At 44.8% G+C, this 21,278-nt stretch overlaps 2 protein-coding genes across 6 annotated transcripts in view; both read left to right on the top strand.

Annotated features, from left to right (window-relative positions):
* The first annotated feature begins 2 nt into the window (after positions 1-2).
* Positions 3-4,417, top strand: LOC144129349 (uncharacterized). The gene is made up of 2 exons (XM_077663403.1): positions 3-1,875; positions 3,407-4,417. Exons 1-2 carry the CDS (start codon positions 1,621-1,623, stop codon positions 3,761-3,763), a joined length of 612 nt encoding a protein of 203 aa, XP_077519529.1. The 5' UTR covers positions 3-1,620; the 3' UTR covers positions 3,764-4,417.
* A 5,774-nt stretch (positions 4,418-10,191) lies between these two features.
* LOC144129348 (uncharacterized) overlaps positions 10,192-21,278 on the top strand; it is a 35,026-nt gene continuing 23,939 nt past the window's right edge. Inside the window, exons 1-3 of one of the 5 annotated variants that reach the window (XM_077663401.1) lie at positions 10,192-10,724; positions 15,841-15,915; positions 18,661-21,278. The exon at positions 18,661-21,278 is cut by the window's right edge and continues 23,939 nt beyond it. In XM_077663401.1, coding sequence (XP_077519527.1) covers positions 15,888-15,915; positions 18,661-19,070 — 438 coding nt within the window. In that variant the 5' untranslated portion in view covers positions 10,192-10,724; positions 15,841-15,887 and the 3' untranslated portion in view covers positions 19,071-21,278. Of the gene's footprint in view, positions 10,970-13,975 lie in introns of those variants that run through there. The other 4 variants (XM_077663400.1, XM_077663399.1, XM_077663398.1 and 1 more) reach the window with 4 other exon arrangements.

The raw sequence follows: 21,278 nt of genomic DNA, 5'->3' as shown, positions 1-21,278 counted from the left end.
AGATAAGTACGTTCTCCCCACTCAATCGCGGCTGACACGGTTCAAAGCCGCCCGGACCCCACCCCGTGAACGCGTACGCTACCGAGCGCTCGCCGACCACGGCGGACCTTGCTCTGAGGGAACAAAGGAACGACACATTGGCTGACACAAACAGGCATTTATTGCTACAGAAACAATAACGCCAGCTAGCAACAAGGTACGCTAATGAATCGAGGTCGTCCGACTCACCAGCAAGGTTCCGAGCGAATGTTCGCCCGCGCTAGGGCAAGGGATATAAACTCCGCAGGCCGGACGGGACGAGTACGGGAGCCTGTCTCCCCGTTGCTTCTTCGCCCCGCCGGCGAAGAGCGGAGCCGCGAGCGACGCGTCCGCTCGCGGCGATTATCCCAGCCGAAGACCCCCTCTCGCGCGCGGGCATTGGCAGTCTCCGCGCAGCGATGCTGGCGCCCTCTCTTGCCAGTTAATGTAACTCACAATCATAAATTCAATCTCGGGTTCATTTCTATTTCTCACATTTTGTGCGAGATGCGTACACGCGTTCTCAGGTGTATGTTCTTATTCGCAAGTAGGCTATATAGTATATAGGCAATTCCTGTTGGACAGAGCCAGTGCTTAAAGTCTGGCTCCATCGAAGGGAAATCTCTACAGAGTTATTCGAGCACAGTTGGAGCGGTAAATAAAAAGCGATTGAGCAAAAGAGGCTGGCTGCGCCTGTTTTACACATCGTTTTATACAAAAGGGAGATATCATTTCTAAAGGCCGTTGTCAACTCAATTTATGACACAGATCTGAAACAGGTGATTCCCATGATCTGCCAGTTTGCTCGTTGTTGTGTGCTGCTGTTTAGCCTTGGAGCTGACTGGCCACCTCTGGAATGACTCGTGGTGTGAGTGCGCAGATTTTCCTTTTCCTTCCAGCCTTTGCGAAGTGCTGCCGATTTTTTTCTCCGTCTTGGGTTTTAGAAAATTTGTTATTTATTCTTCTAAAATTCACAGTGAAATAGAGAAGAAATGGTCCGACCGCCACTGGCATGAAGAATAACAAATGGTTACCGGCTTCGGATTCATGCAGTCTCTACATCCCAGCACTTATGTATCCAGTACTTCGCTATCTCGAACCTACGCGTGCAGCGCACATTTCTAAATGTTCCTTTTGCTCTCGGGTTAGTTGAAAAACAATAGTAAACACACCTCTCACTGTTCATGCTTTTATTGCGAACACTGTGGATGTTTACGTGTACTGCCGCAATCTTTCTCCTTGATCGAATTTTGTAATTGGCAGACGTAAACACCACTAAACGCCATCTCCATCTACGCTCTGAAATGACAGAGTCAATGAGATCCACTTCAGGTTAATTACAGAGGAGGTGCAAACAACATCGTGATTTCTTTTACCTTGCACCACCACATTTAGCGGGAAGCTGGGTATACCATACCAAAAAGCTAGGCTTCACTAGCTCGGTTCGGTCTACACGTAACTGCCTTCTTACAGCATCCACCTTTGCCACGTCAATTCAGGTCTTGGTACAAAGCTGCCGGCAGCGTTTACAGAGTGGACACGACCGCCCTCTCCTCGTACAACCCGGTCATCGACGTCATCTCGGTGGCGGGCGCCGCTTTCATGCCGCCGCTCTACTACCAGAATGGAACGGCCGCCATGCTCTACGCCGGCCTGGGCTTCCTGTACGCAAGGGTCCTCCTGAAGGCCATGGACACCGCCTCCCATCTTCATGCAATGTCACAGAAACATCTCACCGTCGCCAGGAAGGCTGACCGCCTCGCCCAGATGCTGGAGTGTATCAGTAGCAAGGAGAACTTTGACGACGTGTTCCCTTCCTTGCCGGCGCTGGAGGTGGCGCACGCCGCCTTCATCCAAGTAAGGGGACATGTTTTAAAGCCTTGACAAAGTGGCAATGATTCGGTTTAAGTTGAGCGTGTATTTCGGTATACTTTTGGCATGTAATTTCCCGGACTTTCAGTATTGGGACGCCGTAACCATAAGCGGTGCAGGTATCGAAAGGAGGTGACAAGGTGCGACAGAGACAGCCAAGGTCAGGGACCACGTATTCGGGATGCGCCAGGGAGTCTGGACCAAAAGTATAGAAGTAGGAGGGCTCCCCATCGAGCATCCTCGAGGGAGGGACGATATACCACGATATCGTTTCGGAGCTGGGAAAGGAAGGTCCAGAGTTGGAACTTACGGGGTTGGAGTCTTGCTGCCCGGAGAAGCTTCATGCGACGCTTCCAGAGCCGGATGAGCTCGGGGCCGGAAGTAGGACAGTTTATATAGATCAATGATGAAGAACTGTGCCTGTCCGTTTTTGCGAAATGCCTCTAAATTGCTGTACTCGTCTCTGTCGCCATGCACCCGCTCCTGCGCAATTCTGTCTGCAGTTGCTTGTAAATATAACAGATTTCTATGCATAACCCGCTTCGGAAACTTTTTCCTTCTCGAAAACTCATCGTGTAACGGCTTCTATTCGTCAAAAGACGAGCGCGTATCTTCTGGAATTCAAGTATTAGAGTGAACCGCTTCAAAAAAGAGGCAGTTCGCTTGGTTATATATAGTTCAGTCTTTCATAGGTTCCAAGCTAGCTCAATATGTCATGAAGTTTATTTCATGTTAGTCTACAAAGTGGCTGCTTACAGCGATTTAGCTGAGCGAGTTTTTTTTTTCTTCTTCGGTGTAAACTACGTCGCATTCACTGCCGTATATAGCTTCAAGCGCGTTCACACCACAGTGAGTCGCACAGGTCGTGCGACCAGTATTGATTATATATATTCTTTGCGAGAGGCCCCAACAAACGCTCGCTGACCGCGTTTTTGACTCATGGCGCGCCATTTTGACGGTAGCCGTCACTGGCCAGGAGACCCAGCTGAGCATGGATGTTCGCGTGACTTCATCCGGGACTCTTTCAAAACTCCTCAGCCAAAAAACGGCTGTCTGAAATGAAGCCGTGTTAACGTCACGTTTATCTACATCCGGTTTCTCCCCGAAACCGCTCCGAGCGCTTCTGCGGCTCGGAATGTTTCCGGAGAACGCCTGTTCTCGCATGCGGGTGGCTCGCGCGACTTTCGCGACTTGCGGGTGTGAACGCGCCTTTGCGCCAATGTCGTAATTGCTAACTCCCTCTCTCTCACCAACTGAGGATTGTCAGCAAAGTTTGCGCATGTGTCGTGTGTGTGTTGTCTTCTTGTGTCGCTTTTAGCGCATACGTTCGCATCATGAGAATTGTTACCCGTGTCGCCTTGAGGGTACCCTTGTGGTCATGTCCAGCTGCGTATACGGTTCACAAGAGCCGCAGAGTAGTCGCTCTCATATGGTGCGAGGTCAGAGGTGGGGTGGTGTAGCACACCTGTCGTTGTCACTTCATCCCGGCAAAAGATCTTGCTTTCCACTGGCGCAGGCTCTCAATGGCACCCATGACCAGCGGCTGATAGGCCTGGAGGCCTTCTCGGGCGAGCAGGTCTTCTTTATGACCACGTGTCTCAGCCTGTGCGAAGAAGGCAGCGCGGGACAGCCCTCGTCGGCGGCCTGCAACGCTGCGGCGCGCAACTACGCCCCGTTCGCTGCCGCCTTCCGCTGCTCCAACGGCTCGGCCATGAACCCCGCAGCAAAATGCCGCTTCTTCGGCATGGGCGAGCAATTAACGCCCGCTGCTGTAATTACGAGTGCCGTGGCGAGTGCGCCGTCGTACCAAAGCTCGCGTGTTAGCGCTTCCCTCTGCTCCATAGCACTTGTAGCATACCGTCAACGACGATGACTCCCTCGGTGACAGAATCCTGCGATGCATTTAGTCCACGGACTGTGCGCTTACTTATAGCTGACGACTTTCCGCCATGTTTTTATGTATGACATTCATTTAAGGTTTTGTCGCTAATTTTTCGACGATGTACACTTTTTTTTAAGTAGACCTGAGTAAATAATAGGAGTAACTATTGAAGTTCTATGAGTTTTATCGGTACTTAATTAGCAAATATTTTTTGTGTGTGTTTTCTGTGTTGCTAATATTGCTTCCTATTCTGTGTGCCTTTTTAATGTTAACTTTGTTCAGGTATACACGGACTACCAGTATTGTTTTCGGAACTATTTCGATGTAACTTCTGTCATGACGCCTATTGTGAGATTAATTTGCCTTGTTTCGATATGGTTATGATACAGTTCGTTGTATTGTTATTCTGCGTTGTATTTTTGGTTGTATTTCCATAGTTAATTCCAGTGCCTTTGCTTTACCCTTAATATTAGTTGTCTATTTTATGATCTTCACCAAAATGATGTATTTTTTGAACTGTTATTACTAACCCTATTTTGCCCTCCTGCAACAATCCCAAATGGGATTAGCAGTATGTATAAATAAATAAAATAAATAAATATACTGCGAAGCAATTACATTGATTTGGGCATGACTCACGCGTGTTAAGAGTTATTTCATTTTCTATGCGGTGAAAATAAAATACCACTTTTTTTTCAACGTAAGAAGGATAGACTCATGGAACAGTCTGTCGCAGAGACGTAGAGGCCAAACAACGCGCGCAAATGTATTGTACCGTGGAGCGTTCGATGTTAAATCGCATTTCATGCTAAGTACTGAATAATTAGAGAAACCGTTTTTATTTTTCTGTAGCACATATCGCGGCCAGTTCTCCCTTCTGATCAGTAGACCCCGCCTTTTGAACATTTCAAGATAGAAATAATATGGGCATGTTCGTTGCAGCAACTTGTCTAGGTAAAACGGCAGCGTTTGCAAGCAGTCAATTATCTTGAATGTGAATCTTAACTGCGCATGTCAGCAGACGTTTGCCAAAACGTCTAACATGCCCGGCTAAGAGTGTGGTTATAAATGCTACTAAACCGTCTTGTTTCAGTAATCCAAAGAGATCAAGGCGTAAACTACGTTTGAATCCCTTAAATATGTTTTTGTACGCACGCGAGCCGCCGTACGCTGACGCTTCTCAAGCAAGGAGTAGCGACGACGCGTCCTTCCTAATAAAGCGGAGCGCCTCCGTTTAGTCTGGGCAGTCTAGTATGTCTGGGACGTTTGGCGTGGAAGTGCTGACGCGTGGAATCATTCTTTCTCCATGCGTGGAATGACACAAAGATTTTACTTCATAGCAAAGAAATGGTGGCGCCATCTGTAGGTAAAAATATGAGTGTGACCCTTGTCTCTCTTTCCTAAGGACAGATAGCGCGTCTTTCCCGCTAAGTTGAAAAATGAAAATTGGTTTTTGGGGAAAGGAAATGTATCTGTCTCATATATCGGCGGACACCTGAACCGCGCCGTCGGGGAAGGGATAAAGGAGGGAGTGAAATAATAAAGGAAGGAAAAGATGCCATAGTGGCGGGCTCCGGAATAATTTCGACCACCACCTGGGGATCTTTAACCTGCACTGACATCGCACAGCACACGTTCACCTTAGCGTGGCGCCTCCATCGAAACGCAGCCGCCGCGGTCGGGTTCGAAACCGGAAACTCCGGATCAGTAGCCGAGCGCTCTAACCACTAAACCACCGGGGCGGATTCTCTGTTGAACTTTTTGACGCCTCAACCTCCACCCACCCCCCCTTTCCCCTCTCTAACTTTTCTTTTTTTTTGTACATGGCTTGAGCACCCGTTCCAAAGAGTATGGCCACGAAAACGTACAGGCAGACAGGCGGGTGCAGGTGGAGGCTCAGCCGGGGAAGTGCATGGTGGATGCAATGGCCAGAGCCAGGGAGGTAGTGGTGGGCAGCATGGATGGCGAACACCTTGTCGTCATCCATGCTGGTCTCAATGATGTACTGCAGTGGAGGAGCCAGAATCTTGAGACGCAGTTGGAGGTGGGGATGCGTAGGCTTAGAGAGGCCTCTGAGAGTGTATATGTGACCATATGCACAATCCCAGAGGCCCAGAGGCAGGCTCGCGAAACGGAAAGGAGGGTCGTTGAGGCTAATCGGGTAATTAGGCTATTGAGTCGACGACTAAGATACGAGGTGATGGAGGTCAACAGGGAAGTGTACGAGGTTAGGCCCCACCCTTTTGCACAGGATGGCATCCACTACGGTGGTGCCACTGGCAAGAAGGTGGGTAGTAGGATAGGTCGCCAGGCAACAGCTTTTTTGGGGGGACCCAGAGCTCTGAAGGAACCAGTGTAGAGAAGGAAGAATTAAGATCAAACGGACAATGGAACCATAGGGGAAGAAAGAGACGAAGCGCCAGGGCCAAGTTAATTCAGATATAGGTTTCATTAACATGCAAGGTGGCAGAAAAAGACTGAAATGGGAGGAAATAGAAGAACAGTTAAGACAGGAGGAATGAATGGTATATGGTTTAGTGGAAACACATCTTAGAGACATGGAGCAACCACCCTGTAACCCAGACTACGCATGGGAATATTGCAATAGAACAGAGGGCAGCAGAAAGGGAGGTGGAATTGGGGCATTCATTCATAAAAGTATGAAATTTCAAAGGGTTAGACTGGGATGCAGGGAACATTTATGGCTAGAAGGAACAGTGGCAGGCAAGCAAACACTCCTTGGATTTGTATACCTGTGGACAGGGGTTAAAGCCAAAGAGGAAAACAGGAAAATGTTAGAATGTATTGCAAGCGACATTGATGTGCAAGGAGGCAAGGGCGAGATAATTATATTAGGCGACATGAATGCACACATAGAAGACCTGGATGGGTACACGGATTCGACAGGAAGCATGCTGCAGGACATGTGTGACAGGCATGATTTAGTTGTATGCAACAGCACCGAGAAGTGTGAAGGGATCATAACATGGGAGGCGGGGAGTCTGCACTCGACGATAGATTATGCACTAATGTCACAGAGGATGTATAATAGATTAGGGGTAATGAGCATAGATGAAGATGGTTCCAGAAGTCTAGGTAGTGACCACAAGCGTATCAAGTTGAGCTTCAGAAGAAAAAGCAATGTAGGACTGAAGCAAGATGAACAATCAGGGGGAAATTTTTACTCAGAAAAGCAATTGGAAGAAGCAGCCAAACAAATTGAGAAAGTAATTTTTGAGGATAGTGAAACAGAATGGACTTATACCAAATTAACTCGATTACTGGAGCTAGAGCTAGCTAAGGTGCGAGTAAAGCTAAAAGGGAAAAGATGCAAACCCAAGAGTTGGTGGGATGAGGAGGTCAAGAGGGCAATAGAAAAGCGCAAGGAAGCGTCCAGGGATCACAGATATTCCAAGAAGAGGGGGGAACCAAAACCCGAAGTAGACAGAAAATGGGATACCTTCATAAAGTGTAGAAGGGACGCATCCTATTTGATTAATGAGAAAATTAGCCCAATGGATGTCAAAAGTAAATAAAAAGGATAGAAAAGCAGCCCAAAAATTCTGGAAACATCTAAATGCAGTGAATAATAAAACTAGGCTAGAACAAAGGTTTATTGTTACAGATGAGGGTATTCGACTAGAAGGGGATGAAGCAATAAAACACATAGGAACAAGGATGACGGAAAAATTTTCAGCAAAGCACGTGGTACATAATTTATCGAAGGAGGATAGACCGGTTACAGCAATAGCTTCACTTGAGCAAGGAGAGTGGGAAAGGGCAGAGAAGAAGGTTCCTAGTGGCACATCAACGGGACCAGATGGTATCCCGATTATGTTGATAAAGAAGTTAGGACCAAAATACAAGCAAACATTAATACAGGTAGTGAACAAAATGATAGTGGATGAGAAAGTCCCCGATGAATGGCGATTAAGTAGAATGAACATGATATATAAGGGAAAGGGGGACAAAGCAGACGTAAGTAACTATCGCCCCATAACAGTGACATCTGTGGTTTACAGGGTGGTGATGCAAATTATAAAGGATAGACTGCAGGCTTGGGTGGAGAACGAGGGGGTGTTAGGGGAACTACAGAATGGGTTCCGGAAACAAAGGAGGTTGGAGGACAATCTATTTTCATTGACACAGTGTATAGAAATTGCGGAAAAGGAACATAGGCCCTTATGGTTAGCATTTCTGGATATTAGGGGAGCCTATGACAACGTTACTCAGGAGCATTTGTGGGACATACTGGGCACATTGGATGTGGAAAATGGAGTAATTAATCTTTTAAAAGATATATATAGAGGTAACAGAGTGCTCATTAAATGGGAAAAAAATGTATCAGGGCCTGTAGAGATACAACGGGGACTTAGACAAGGATGTCCTCTGTCCCCTTTGTTGTTCATGTTGTACCTGCAAGGGTTGGAGACCAAGCTAGAGGGGAGCGGACTAGGCTTCAACCTATCTTTTTTCAAGCAAGGGGAATTGATTAAACAGACATTACCGGGACTAATATATGCGGACAATATAGTGATAATGGCTGACAACAAGGAAGACCTGCAGAAGTTGTTAGACATATGCAGTACAGAGGGAGATAGATTAGGCTTCAAGTATAGTAAGGAAAAATCTGCAGTCATGATATTTAATGAAGAGGGCGGCGAGCATAGAGTACAGGAGTTCGTGCTAAAAGTAGTGAATGAGTACAAGTATCTTGGGGTGTGGATAAATAACAGTTTTGAGTATCTGACAGAGCATGAAAAATATGTAATGAATAAAGCTAGTAGGAATGCAGCTGTCATGAAAAATAGGGCACTGTGGAATTACAATAGGTATGAGGTGGTAAGAGGGATCTGGAAAGGGGTGATGGTCCCTAGCCTGACCTTCGGTAATGCGGTCCTGTGTATGAGGCCAGATGTTCAAGCAAGGTTAGAAATTAAACAACGGGGAGTAGGGAGGTTAGCTTTGGGAGCACATGGCAATACACCAAATCAGGGGGTACAGGGTGATATGGGATGGGCGTCTTTCGAGAGCAGAGAGGCTAGCAGTAAGATAGCATTTGAGGAACGATTGAGAAATACGGGAGGAAAAGCGGTGGGCTAGGAAAGTTTTCAGATACCTGTATATAAAGAAAGTTGACACGAAATAGAGAAAGCGAACTAGAAAATTGACAAGCAAATATCTGGACAGCAGTAAGGGGGCAAATCAGCAATTATCGGTTAAGAAAAAGGTTAAAGAAACAGAGAGAGCTTTGTGGAAAACAGGGATGCTGACGAAATCGACACTGGAAACATACCGGACCTTTAAACAGGAAATTGTCAAAGAAAATATCTATGATAATTGTAGGGGAAGTACTTTTTGTTTGAGGCCAGGATTGGAGTTTTGCGGACTAAGACGTATAGAGTCAGGTACCAGGAGATAGACACTTTGTGCATTGCGTGCGGAAAGGAGGAGGAAACGGCTGAACACTTGATACTCTCCTGTAAAGGGCTTCACCCTACAGTGGAAGGCGGCGGGGCTGACTTACCCAAGGCATTGAGGTTTAGGGATAGTGAAGGGAAAGTGGATTTTAAGAGGTTAGAAGTAACCAAGCGAAGGTTATCTGATTGGTGGCTAAAAGCAAGACAGGAGTAAAATTTCACAAGACATGGCTAGGTGGCTTGAGCCACCGCCCGATGTAAAGGGTTCAGCCGCATCCATCCATCTTCAACCTAGCCATATGCGTGGGCTACCAGAGAAGCTAGGCCGCATCCAAGGCATTGAGCACGCTATATACGCCGACGACATTACGATCTGGCGTTGCAGCGGTAATGAAGGGGAAATTCAAGACCAGCTTCAGGAAGCAGCGAATGTCGTGTGCCAGTATGCGGCGAGACATGGGGTAACGTTGGTAACGTGCTCTCCCGAGAAATCGAGTTACTCCTGATCGACCGTCCACCCATCCGACCACCCATCCATCTATCCATCGTTCGTGTATTATAAGTGCATAGAGCTACTACTACCAGTATAAGTGCCCTGTTCTGCGTTCGTTACCTGCACTAGCCGAGAGCCGAGAACAAGTTTAGTTTATTTTAGTCTATTTAGTTGCGAATGTTTTCTTTATTGATTGCACATCACTGTAGAGGACACAAGCACCAAAGCCTGGAGTCCAGTTAGGGCAGACAAATAAGTACCGCAATTAAGCGACTAACTAGCAAAGAACCAGCGTTTGGTGGCGATAGAAGTTCTAGTTTCGTTTTATTTTGTGGAACTTTTGGTTGAATACTGCACATTTGATAAATGCAGTAGCAGGTTCAGAAGATCATTGCTACTTGTAACAAAAACTTTTTGAGAGTTAAACTTTTCCTTCTCTTTAGAGTTTCTCACAACTTTCCAGCTTTTGATTTGACGCTGATTGCTGGCAACCAATGGTTGTCAAGCGTCAAAATGGCGTCCTGCACGCCTGTGAGGCAATTTTGTTCAGATTTATTTCCAGTGCACCGCGTTTGATCCTCGTTTCTAGCGGACACCACCGCCAGAAAGCGGCAATCGTATGCTTTTCCTAAAATCACAGCTTCGTTTCTTGCGCGATACCGCTCGGTCGTAGCTTGTTTTGCATAGTTTAAAAGAACGTCTGGCCGTGTTTACACAAAACGGTCTATCTTATCTGGCACGTAGTACGTAGCCCTGTTGAGCGCATAAAAAAACAAAGAGCGCGCTAGGCGAGAAATGCGACGGTTATAATCTACTCGCGCCGATGATTTCATAACTTTTGACCTCGTCTGGACGAGTGGAGCCGATACTCGGGTTACTCAATGACACGTCTATCGATTAAAAAAAAAAAATCTTTTTTTCCCCCTCTGCTATGCAAACGCACCCAAGCTTGCTCTCCGTTGGCCGCCGATGAAACTTGAGCTGGGTGGTTTCGGGGCGGCGGAAAAGCCTCTCTGCGTCGGCTGCTTCCTTCGTGTCCGTGAGTACTGGCCGGCTGCGCTGATACTGCCGCGATCGCACATGCGTGCCGTGCTTGTCTCGAGCGCTCGTTTGAGTTATGCAGCGCGAGAGTTTGGAGCGCGTGCTTGCACGGATCCGCGCCCGCGACCCGCTTTTTGCTGTTTTCGTTTTACCGTGACTGTAATTTTGCGATGCGTTTGCCAAACCTTGTTTACCGAGTGCCTGATTGAAGAGAACACGGCCGTTGGGAGCAGCGCTGGATGGGTAAGCGCGCACAGGCGCGGCTTCTCGGCCGCGGCTGCCTCCTCTTAGGCTCGCTGTCTTGCGACAGGGCGCCAATTTCGACATTGCGCCTCCCTCAGTCCACTTGTGTTTTCTCGGCGCGTGCTGTGGCCAGCAAGCAGTGTGAGACTGCCGGCGGAAATGCTTATGGTTCTTCTAAATATGCGCTGAAGTGCTGCGATGTGATGATAGATTTTATGTTTTAAAGTTTTATCTCCAGGAAGCGAGAGCTAAGTTGAAATTTTGAAGAAAAAAAATTAAAAAGGAGGATAAAAAAGTTTTACTTGATGCTGTCGTGGTATTATTTTCTCATTGGTCGAGAGAAAAATTGCTCAACAAATTCCTGCAGGAGGCTTGTTTGATTATTAGATAGTAGTGTTATCAAGGGCACTAGTAGAAACATGATCTTCACTGTAACCTAGCAAAGATTACACAAAATCACGGGCATTGGGACTGGGACGTGGCAGCGCGAAGTCTTTTGCAACAGCAACGGACAAGAGTCGCCCTTTGCATTATCTCTGGGGTTTCGTCGGCATGTAAAGCGGCAGGACGGTTGACTTTGCAATGCAGATCCATTCCGAGCATGAAGTTTAATGGAATAGGTACACTGGAACAAGGTACATTGCATAATTATTGTGGCTTGCAGTTGCAATGCCTTTAAATTGATAATGTTGTAGTACATTGCTATCAGTCGCATGGCTTGTAGACTATAGAACTAAGAGGTCACTTTTTTTCTTGAAATGCCTTGCTTTTCTGCATTTCTTCTACTGTGTAACTATGTTCTTGCCTAAATGTTTGTCCAAGTGCTCGTAATTTTTTTTCTGTAAAGCAGCTGTATGTGATAGTATGTGCCTGCCATCTGCTGTTAATTGCGGCCTGATTTACCACCTCTTAACAGTGACCATAGATTGTTTATGCTTCTTCAAGTGCTTCTCTTTTTCTGGAAAGATTTCCTTTATTGGCATCAGCTGCCTGGGCTCCTTGCTTTCCGCTTCTGTTTACAGCCTTGTGCAAGATCAGTCGTGCTTGCTTCATGGTTTACTGCACTGCAGAGGTGACAATAGCCTTGCTTCATGTGCACCTGTATATCATTAGGCAGGCTTTTGCTGGTTGCACATTAATATTTTCACCCCATCAGCAGCAGACTGTGCTTGCTAGGTTGATGGCCATGGCAGTGTGTGCAATGATAACTGAAGTGAATCAACAACGAGTTGGCGAAGAACAGCTGGCGAATCTTTAGCGTAGATAAACACGTTTTAGTTGTGCACGCTGATTCACAACAATTCAGTGCTGGCAAGTCTTGGGAAGAGAGGAGTAACTCAGCGTCTACACACATGGTTGGTGTCACTGTAAACTAATGTGCAATTACCCATAAACAGGTTGATAACCTGTGCAGGATCAAGCTTCGTAAGAGACTAAGGGTCCTGATCATCCAGCTGTCGTTGCACTACTAAGTGATGTTGATTTGTGGCAAACTGCTGTCCGTCTTGCAGAGGTTGAGTGTGCAGTGCAGAGATGTGCCAATGTGTAGGGCAGTGGCAGATTGGGGCTCTTATTCTTGTGTGCAGGGGAGAAAACGGGAGTTTGGCAAATGCTATGCAAAAGTATTAGCAGCCTCTCTCAATTCTCATATTGTGCATCAAGAATATGTAAAATGCTGTAGTTCGGCAATAGCCAGCAAATGTTCTCTGTAACTAAGGAAGCTATAAACCTAAAATAAGCCCTTGTTAGATTCTTGAAGTGACTAGGGCAAAAAATAGTAGCTTATGCATGTGTCATATCATATCCTCACCCCCCCCCCCTGCAAAAAAAAATAATAATTTCATACGGTGAAAAAAAAAAAGGTCATATCTTGTGGTTTTCATAAATTTTTTCCCAAGAACCCGGACGTTTAAAATTCAGTGCAATACATCAAAATGAAGCTGGTTAAATACTGATAATGAGTTTCGTTAAAGAGACCCTGAAATGGTTTTAATGGTCATATTCTAATGCAACAGGTGTGTACAGGTGATCTTTGTGAGTGTTCGAGTCAAATTTAGACGCACTGTGTGGACTCTATTATTTACAAATAACTTTTAAAAACTGCTACTTGCAACCGATCAGGGCAACACTGCACCATGCATGCTTAGCCACCCGTACGGACTCGAACTCTACTGGGGTTTCCCCCACGCAAGTTTATATCTTGTTGGCTGGGAGTCACTTTTTGAGCGCACCACTGTAAAAGGCTTAGGGCCGTTAATGGGCACATCTGAATAAATAAATAAATAAAAATCCGGATGACATGAATGGGCAACCTAGGCGAGCCTTCTCGTTGGGCATGGCCTAGGGATGTGGACGGGATGGGGGGCAACAGAGTGCAGTCCCAAACTGTTTTCTTTATCTTTTTTTTTATGGTGAGTCAGCATGTATCATTTGAGGGAGGGAGAGGTGGAGCATCATTTTAATCTTCGATATCTTTATTGTTAAAGGTGCACTAAAGAGGAATCTGAACTCTTCTTTTTACTGTGGGAACTCGATCTACACGTTGCAAGCATTCTCAGAAACTTCAAATTATTGTCCTGTGCGGCCGATTTCCCTAATTTAAATCGGTTTAAATGTCCTGGCTGCCGCCTTTTTTTGAACTCGGCGCTGAAGGTAGGAGGAGTCAACCAACATGTGGGATGCCTTTCAGCCAGTCCTATAACGGCTTCGCTTTCACTTTTACTTTGTTTTTTTAGGTTTCTGTGAATAAATAGTTTCAGTCGCAAACAACATAGCCACAAATTAGGCCCACGGAAATAAAAATACGCGTGCACTCATTGATTTACATATCACTCCGCCAATGGCAGAGTGGCCAACCACCACGAGGCTGCCTGAAAGGCACTCCACGCGTTGGTTGACTCCTCCTACCTTCAGCAATGAATTATAACGAAAAGGCTGGAGCTGGGATGTTTAATCCGATTTAAATTAGTAAAGTCGGCCACACAGGACAATAATTTGAAGTTTCTAAGAATGCTCGGAACGTGTAGGTTGAGTTCCCACTGTTAAAAGACGAGTTCAGATTCCTAGCGCACCTTTAATGAAGCTAGCTTAAAGATTTTTGCACTGCTGGGGCGAGTGTTAGAATATCGAGCGCTCATGCAGTTTTCTAAACCTCATTAAATACCATTTCATGGTGCTTTAAATTGTTTGGTATCATTACCAAATTTTATTTGAGAAATCAAAGTTGTATATGCTTGTATCCAAAACAACAAAATTATGAAGAAATTTGGAATATACGAAATGTCTGCCTATATGCAATAGGAAATACGTCTGAAAAAACCCAATTACTAGCTCATAGAGTTTTCCGCCTAGAATACAATAACTTCAGGCCCTATAGTTGGGTGTGCCGTCAAGTGAAACGGTTGAGCAAACCCTTTTCAGCGCAGGTGGTATCAAATCCAACCCAAAAGATGTGGTAACCCTACAAATGAGGCAAAAAGCGTTGGTAAAGCCAATACCCTTTTCAAAACAGCTCCATGAGCTGAGCAAAACAGGCGCAATTAAGAAACTTAACCTAGGCGCTGCCATTGATGTTCTGGACTGGTTCCTTGGGTATTCTTCGCCCTCTGGATTAATATCGCATGATGAGGCAGCATCTTAAAGGGACCCAGAAAGGGGGTCTCAATAAAGGTGCGATATGTCTGGGATGTTAAAAGACGAAGGTTCATAATTATCTCTCAGCAGGAATTATTTTAATGCGTTTTGTGGAAGCTGAGTTATATGCAGACAAAATTTGAACTTCCGCGTCTTCGTGCCTTTCCCTCTCCTCTCGCATGCCAAAATGGCGGCGCTCCTGCGCCGGCCCTACTCACTCGGCCGCTCCCCTACGTCCGCCGGCTGCGGCGCGCGCGGAGTGGCCACGGCTGCGGTAGCGCGTGACGTCTGAAAGAGTTTGGCGCTGTGAACCAATGATTACCCTCGGCTTCTGACGTCATTTGCAAGACGTGACGTCGTCTGCCAGGTTTTCGTGCGAAAGCCCGGCACCGCGCGTCGTCGCGAGGTGCGAAAGCGGGAATTTTTAAAAATGTATTGTAAATTTCCTGCCCGCTTCTGAGGTGTCGTACGCGGCATGGGCGCTCGGTGGCCTGTACTCTACTTGGTGCAAGCATTTTAAAGCCAAGCTCAAACACCCCTTTCTGTGGCCCTTAAAGAGTCACTGCTACCTCAAAAATCAGCTATGGGCACAGCTAAATGATGAGATTTTCCGCATTTCTGGGTATGTGCAACACTGACGTAGCTGGCCATTCTCAACTTCTATGCCCCGCTGTTTTCACAAGCGGTTCAGAAATCACTGCCACTACGAAAACAGAGAAACTAAAGAGAGAATTAAACTGCAGTTTTCTAGCTTCAAGGCAGATCACACAGCAAGTTCAAGAATGGCGCAAAAGCATTTGAAACTGGCTTTGCACGCATAGTTAGTGGGCAAACGATGATTAGTGAATGTGGTAGGGAAAGAGTTAATGCACATATTGATTTCACTTCTCTATGAAGCAGTAATTATATATAGGTACGAGCAGTACAAAATTTTGCATCCTAGAATTCGACTTATTTTTACTTTGCTTAGGTCTTGAAAAGCTACTACGTGGTTTGTTCAACTTATGAAAAACCTGCTCAGAAATAACTATGCTTCTCACTCATACTCGGGGCAGTATTGTCTTCTTACTAAACACAATTCTCTTTCATATTTCTTGTGCCTGTACTCATCGTAAGAATTCTCAGTGAAATTTACTTTTTCTTCATGCCTTGCTTTGAGTCTGTTTTCTTTTCATTGGCATTAATGAAGAAACGTGTGTTATTCTAAACCTGCTTCATCTCTCTTTCTTCTCTTTCAGGTTTGTTGTCGAACTAATGCAAGTCCAGTCTTTGAAGCACAGTGCTGATGAAGACTACAGCTGTGCTAATAACAAGTTTTGTCTCAAATTAGTACTTTTCTGTTCCTGCTTTGTGACCTTGGTTTACATGATATAATTCCACAATTTGTTACTAGACGTTGGGTGCTGCTATCACTCTGCATTGTTCCATCTGTTGGAGTCACATAGTGGCAAAGAGGCCTGTGTTAGCATCATGCATACTTATGGACCTGTAGCCTTTCAACTGTTATGACTCCTTTGATGCCTTTCTTTGATTTCTGAAGCTGTGTTGTTGTGCTGGGCATATCACACAACATCAATCTCAAAAGTTCTGTGCCCTCATATCCAGGGCTTGAATGGCTTCAGCACTTGTTCATGCTTTAACAGTTGTGGAATTTTTCCTTGCATCTTTGACTTCACAATCAGCTAGTTACAGCTAGAATTGTGTTGCCTAAGTTTTGTGTCATCACCGCAGCTACAGTGACATCAAACTTTTTTAGACAGATTGTGCATATCTGGTAACTATTGAGCATTTTTATGACGTGTTTGTTGTCATTCCGTGTGAATACGGCACATTTATGTTTTGTTTTGCCTCTGTTGGCGGGTAGTTATTGTTGGCTAGTGTTTCTAACCCATGTTAAGCTTACAGAGAACCTTTGTTTCAGTCTGAAGAGCAATATTTATTTATTTATTTAATTTATTTATTTCAGAATACTGCAGGCCACTACTTGGCCCAAGCAGGACTATTTTTCTCTTCAAAGGGATAGGAGCAGTGTAAGATGAAGTGAGGCTTAATATTAATGTAGCAGTACATTGCAGCCAATTTTAAGGCAGCAATCTTTTATATATAGGCATGACACTAAAATATATTGTTGCTGATGATTTTCCCAGTCTCTCATGCTACACTTTTTTCACTATACTATTTACCACATTTGTCATGAGAAATTGTAGACAAGTTTCTTTGCAACTAAGGGTAGACAGCTGGGCTAGTTGGTTGTTTGCATTATTATGGAACATGGTACCAGCACAAGAGACAAGGACGAAGAGAGAAGACTAACACGAACGCCGGCAATATGTCTTTTTGACACTATGGGCTTGCCTTCACAAGCTGTTAACTGTATGTAGCACAGCATCCCTCGGGACCGTTACTGTGGTATACAGACCTACCTAAATACCTGTTGTGTATTTTTCTTGATCCCTTCCTGAGTGTAGTCACATATTGCTGTAGTGTGTGTACTTTTTATACGTTAGTTCATCTCTTTAGATGGGAGTGCATTTCAGGCAGTGTACACTGAAGGTTATTTTTTTTCATCAGGTGATGCAATGATGGGCCTATTGCATGTCTGAGAAAATAGCACCTAAGGATGATTCTTTGCATAATTTGCTCGATGCAATCGCTCATTTTTAAGGGACTAAGTCATCAGTTTCATTAAGTCAAGCATAAAGATAGGTTTTAATTCCATTCCTTATCTTTCTAGTTTTGATAAAAAACAAGTGTGTATGATGACAGTACATTTTCTGCATTGTCTTATTCAGGGACATGAAAACTGGCCATATTGTTTGCCATACTGTTAATGATAGTGCAGTTTTGGTACTGCTACTTTTTCTGATCTGCTTGTTTAGTGAAGCTGAAGATGTAGCCCGAATAAATTGTGAAATATTAACAGCCTGTCTTCTCCCTGCAAGTTTCCCTTGTCAGGAAAGTTGCGCTACTTGTGCTCTGGAGTATTTCTGACCATTGAAACCGATCTGGCAAAACCTGTTATCTTTTCTTGCTCAGGTGCCTATTGGCATGGAATTGAAAAGCTCTGGCTTTGTGCTCAAGAAATATACTGTAGTAATGATCATGCAGATGCGAAAACATAAAGAAGCTGTCATGCTCACGATCCTGCAAATGCAAAAAGGAAGACTGTACTATTGGCAGCTAAAGTTGACGGAATGCGGATGTGTGAGAAAAAATTTATTTCAACGCAGTCACATAAGCCGCTCAGGTGAACTGTCTGAAAGTATTTGGGAATGGGCATGCTCCATCATTTGATAATATTGCAAGCAACTAGGTCATGAGGTAACACTACAATAACTTTTTTGACAAGAAGACGCATCCTGTGAACTTTTGCTACCGATAGTATATATTCGCAAGGCAGTCCACTACAGTTCGTCACTGGGGCTCAGTGGCTACAGTGTCTTGTGCTGGACGTGAATGCCTGTATTTAATTTCTGGCTTCTGTGGCCATATTTTTATGAATGTTAACCGCAAAATCACTTAAATGCATTTATGCGACTTCAAAAAAATCCCTGGACACCTGCTACTATTGCATGCCTCGAAAACTAGGTGTTAATTTTGCTTGTGAAAAAACATAGATTATTTCAGCACCCAAAAAGCTTTCATACATGAAGCAATGACCTGTGCTGTGATGGTTACCATATTTACTCATATAACAAAGGCAGAAGTAATAAATGTGTTCTTTATTTTCAGTCACTAAAAAATTCTGCAAAAAATTTAATTGAACTTGGCCTCAGTTTTTTTGGGGGGCATAATAAGCACACCTCTGAAATTGCCACCAGCTCTTTTTGACAAGGAAATGCATTCATTTTGCTGGTGAAGAGAGTACTTTTGAGTTGTAAGAGGTACTGGGAGTAATGCCTTTATTTGAGTGAAGAGGTCCGCACTGTAGTTCCTTCCTCCCCTTTTTTTGCCCATTCTTTGTGCCTGCTTATGTGCGTGCCATGTGATGACTGGCAAATCCGCAGCTGCCTGTGCTCACCTGAATTCTTCCTCTTGCGCCCCCGACCTGTGTTCAGGAGGCTACTCGGTCCGCATCCGTGACAGCAACACTCCCGGCCGCAAAGTGGGCCTCTGGGGCTGCGACTTTTGTGCCTTCACCCATGTCAACGTGGCCAAAGTCCAGGCGCACGTCCAGGAACACCACTTGGCAGCGCTCAAGCGCACCTGGGAAATGGCGGCATTGTGGCAGGGCAGTGAGTCTCAGGACGCCCAGTGCAGTGGTGGCGAAGGAAGTGCCGACTCCTGTGCTCTGGGGCAGCAGCAGCAGACGGCCCGGAGGCAGCCATTCCGTTTTCCACCGATGGCGCAATTCGCGGCCCCCGAGGACAATGGTGGTTCGTCGGTACTTGAACCGATTGTCATCTGCAAGGTAGACGATGATGAAGAGGATCAGGACTGTCTGCACCGCACTGGGACCTCGTTTTAAACTGTGGTGCATGAAAATGGGGAGATGAAATTTCTGGTTTTGAAGCTGTGGCTGCTGTTTTGAAGCTGTGGCTGCATTGGCACAATCTAACGAGAGCCTTTGATTCATTAGCCTGGCTATTGTTCTTGCAGAGGGCAGAGGCTTTCACTAATCTCAGCAAAAGTTAAATTTTTGCAGAGGAGTTCTCAGTGTTGACATCAGAATCATGCCTGGGAGCACTCGTAAGCATATTTATGCCCATATAATCACATGAATAAAGTTCTCAGAGGACTTCTTTGTGCAGTTCATACACCTCTTAAGGCAGGGGTTTAGGGGCTACTGGTGCAAAATACTGAAAGACCGGAAGTGACCTGATGATTAGTCTGGGATCCCATCAAAAGTACTCTCATAGAACACAGCCAAGTTATTTAGAGGTGTGCCTGGTTAGCATAAGGAAGTATCAGAAGGGGGCTGTTCAGATCTTTCGTGCCAAAACTTGATTCAATTTCCCACCTTCCTGAGCACTTTTAGGAGCACCACCTTTGGGCAAAAAATGATAACCTGGCCTCCTTATGAAGTACACAGAGGCAGTATTGTTAACTGATTCAATGCAGAAAATGTGATATAAACCTGATCCAGGGTATTGATATTGGTCTGCTCTCGTGAGCTTGTGTTCATGTAGACAAAGCATGTTTTTCATTGCGTGATGCGGCAGTGGTGAGTAAGGCTTTTTACTCTCGCTAGTAAAGAGTGAAGTTTTGCATAATATGCAGAACATCATAAAGGATGACTGTTTGTATGGGCTCATCTGAAGGCGCAGTCAAATGCCGTACAGAGTATTTTTTATTGTCTTGTATGTTGACAATCGTTGTGTTTTTTGCTGCTGGACTGTTGTCTCTAGAGCACATTTTTGCAGTAGTGGAATGAGTGTGTGGATTGCCATTTATTCGTGCAGTCAGTGTTTTGGCATGGGAGTTTGTATGAAACTGTTTTCTGTGGAAATAGGTAATTTTTGCCTTGATCCCAATACCAAATGTTCATTTCTTACTTTTTGTGGCCAGCATGGTTTCTATACATGCCTTTCTGTTGTGTTGAGTCAGTGACATGCTAGGTTTTGTGTTTCCTATATTCAGACCTTACATTCTTCGCTGCTGTTCAGATGTTTTTTTTATTTTATTTTCTGCACGATTTAACTAGTGCTGAGTCGGTTATTGGTTCCAGATGAATCTAACTTAACTGGAAGTAGACTTTAATATGGTGCCTACAGCATTCTTGTTCGAACTTGTGTGTTCTGTTTTATTATGTTTAAAGATGTTTAGGGAGGATTTAAAATTCAGTAGCCACATAAAAAAAATCATTTTTGCGTTTGTAGCCATGGTAGCACTGTTTCAGTAGCTTGAGAGAACTATCGAGAAAGAAATTAATTTAACATTCAAGATTTTCTTAATGATGACCTGATTCGACCTTAAATCGCCTACTTCAGTGCTGCTTCTTGTGCACTTGGAAATAGGAAACCTTTCATTTTCGCTTGCAGAAATAAGTTTTTTCTTCTCTCGGCAGTAGAGCTAAAGGCCTTTCAATTTTGGTGCACCTGCAAAAGAAAGGGAAATGAACAGAGAACACATTAGTGTATAAGCATGTGCATTAATGAAGTTTTAACAAATATACATGTTTTGAGTAGGTGAAGCACACAAAAACACAGCACACAGGAGAAGAAGAAACATGAGACAGGCGCTTCTGTCTCACCTGTCTCGTGTTTCTTCTTTCCTTTGTGCTGTGTTTTTGTGCGCTTCATCTACTCAAGCTATGAACCAACTTGCCCAAGAACGTGTTCTACTGAAATATACATGTTTTGGAAAGACCATTTCTTGCTTTTTCTAGCAAGAACAACATGATCTCACTATTGCCGATAGTAATGTGCAGCTAAGCCCACAGTGAATCTAAAATCTTAGTTTAGGCTGTGTAACAAATGTGCAATAGAAACAAACGTATGGGTGTGGAAGTGCACCTGGCCTGTTTTCTTTGCAATTACCGTGGCATTGTTTGTTTGACAGCGAAAGCCAATGGGTTGACTCATGTCGCTGGGGCTTGCTGTCTTTCACTGTTGTCCTGGAAGAGTTTTTGTATACTGACAGGGTTTTAGAGTGCAGAATGAATATCATTGTTGACATAATGGGTGCAAAGTGTTTCCTGTGATGCATATTCTTTTCTGTGCTTTGTTACCTGTAC

Source organism: Amblyomma americanum, chromosome 4 (assembly GCF_052857255.1).
Source record: "Amblyomma americanum isolate KBUSLIRL-KWMA chromosome 4, ASM5285725v1, whole genome shotgun sequence".
Taxonomy (NCBI): domain Eukaryota; kingdom Metazoa; phylum Arthropoda; class Arachnida; order Ixodida; family Ixodidae; genus Amblyomma; species Amblyomma americanum.
Note: the sequence above shows the minus strand (reverse complement) of the source record. Positions and strands in the feature narration are given on the sequence as shown.

Excerpts from the sequence above, each read along its gene's own strand:
- LOC144129349 (XM_077663403.1), top strand. The coding sequence starts at position 1,621 with ATGCCGCCGCTCTACTACCAGAATGGAACGGCCGCCATGCTCTACGCC. Across the intron at positions 1,876-3,406 it reads CGCACGCCGCCTTCATCCAA|GCTCTCAATGGCACCCATGA; the intron begins GTAAGGGGACAT and ends CCACTGGCGCAG.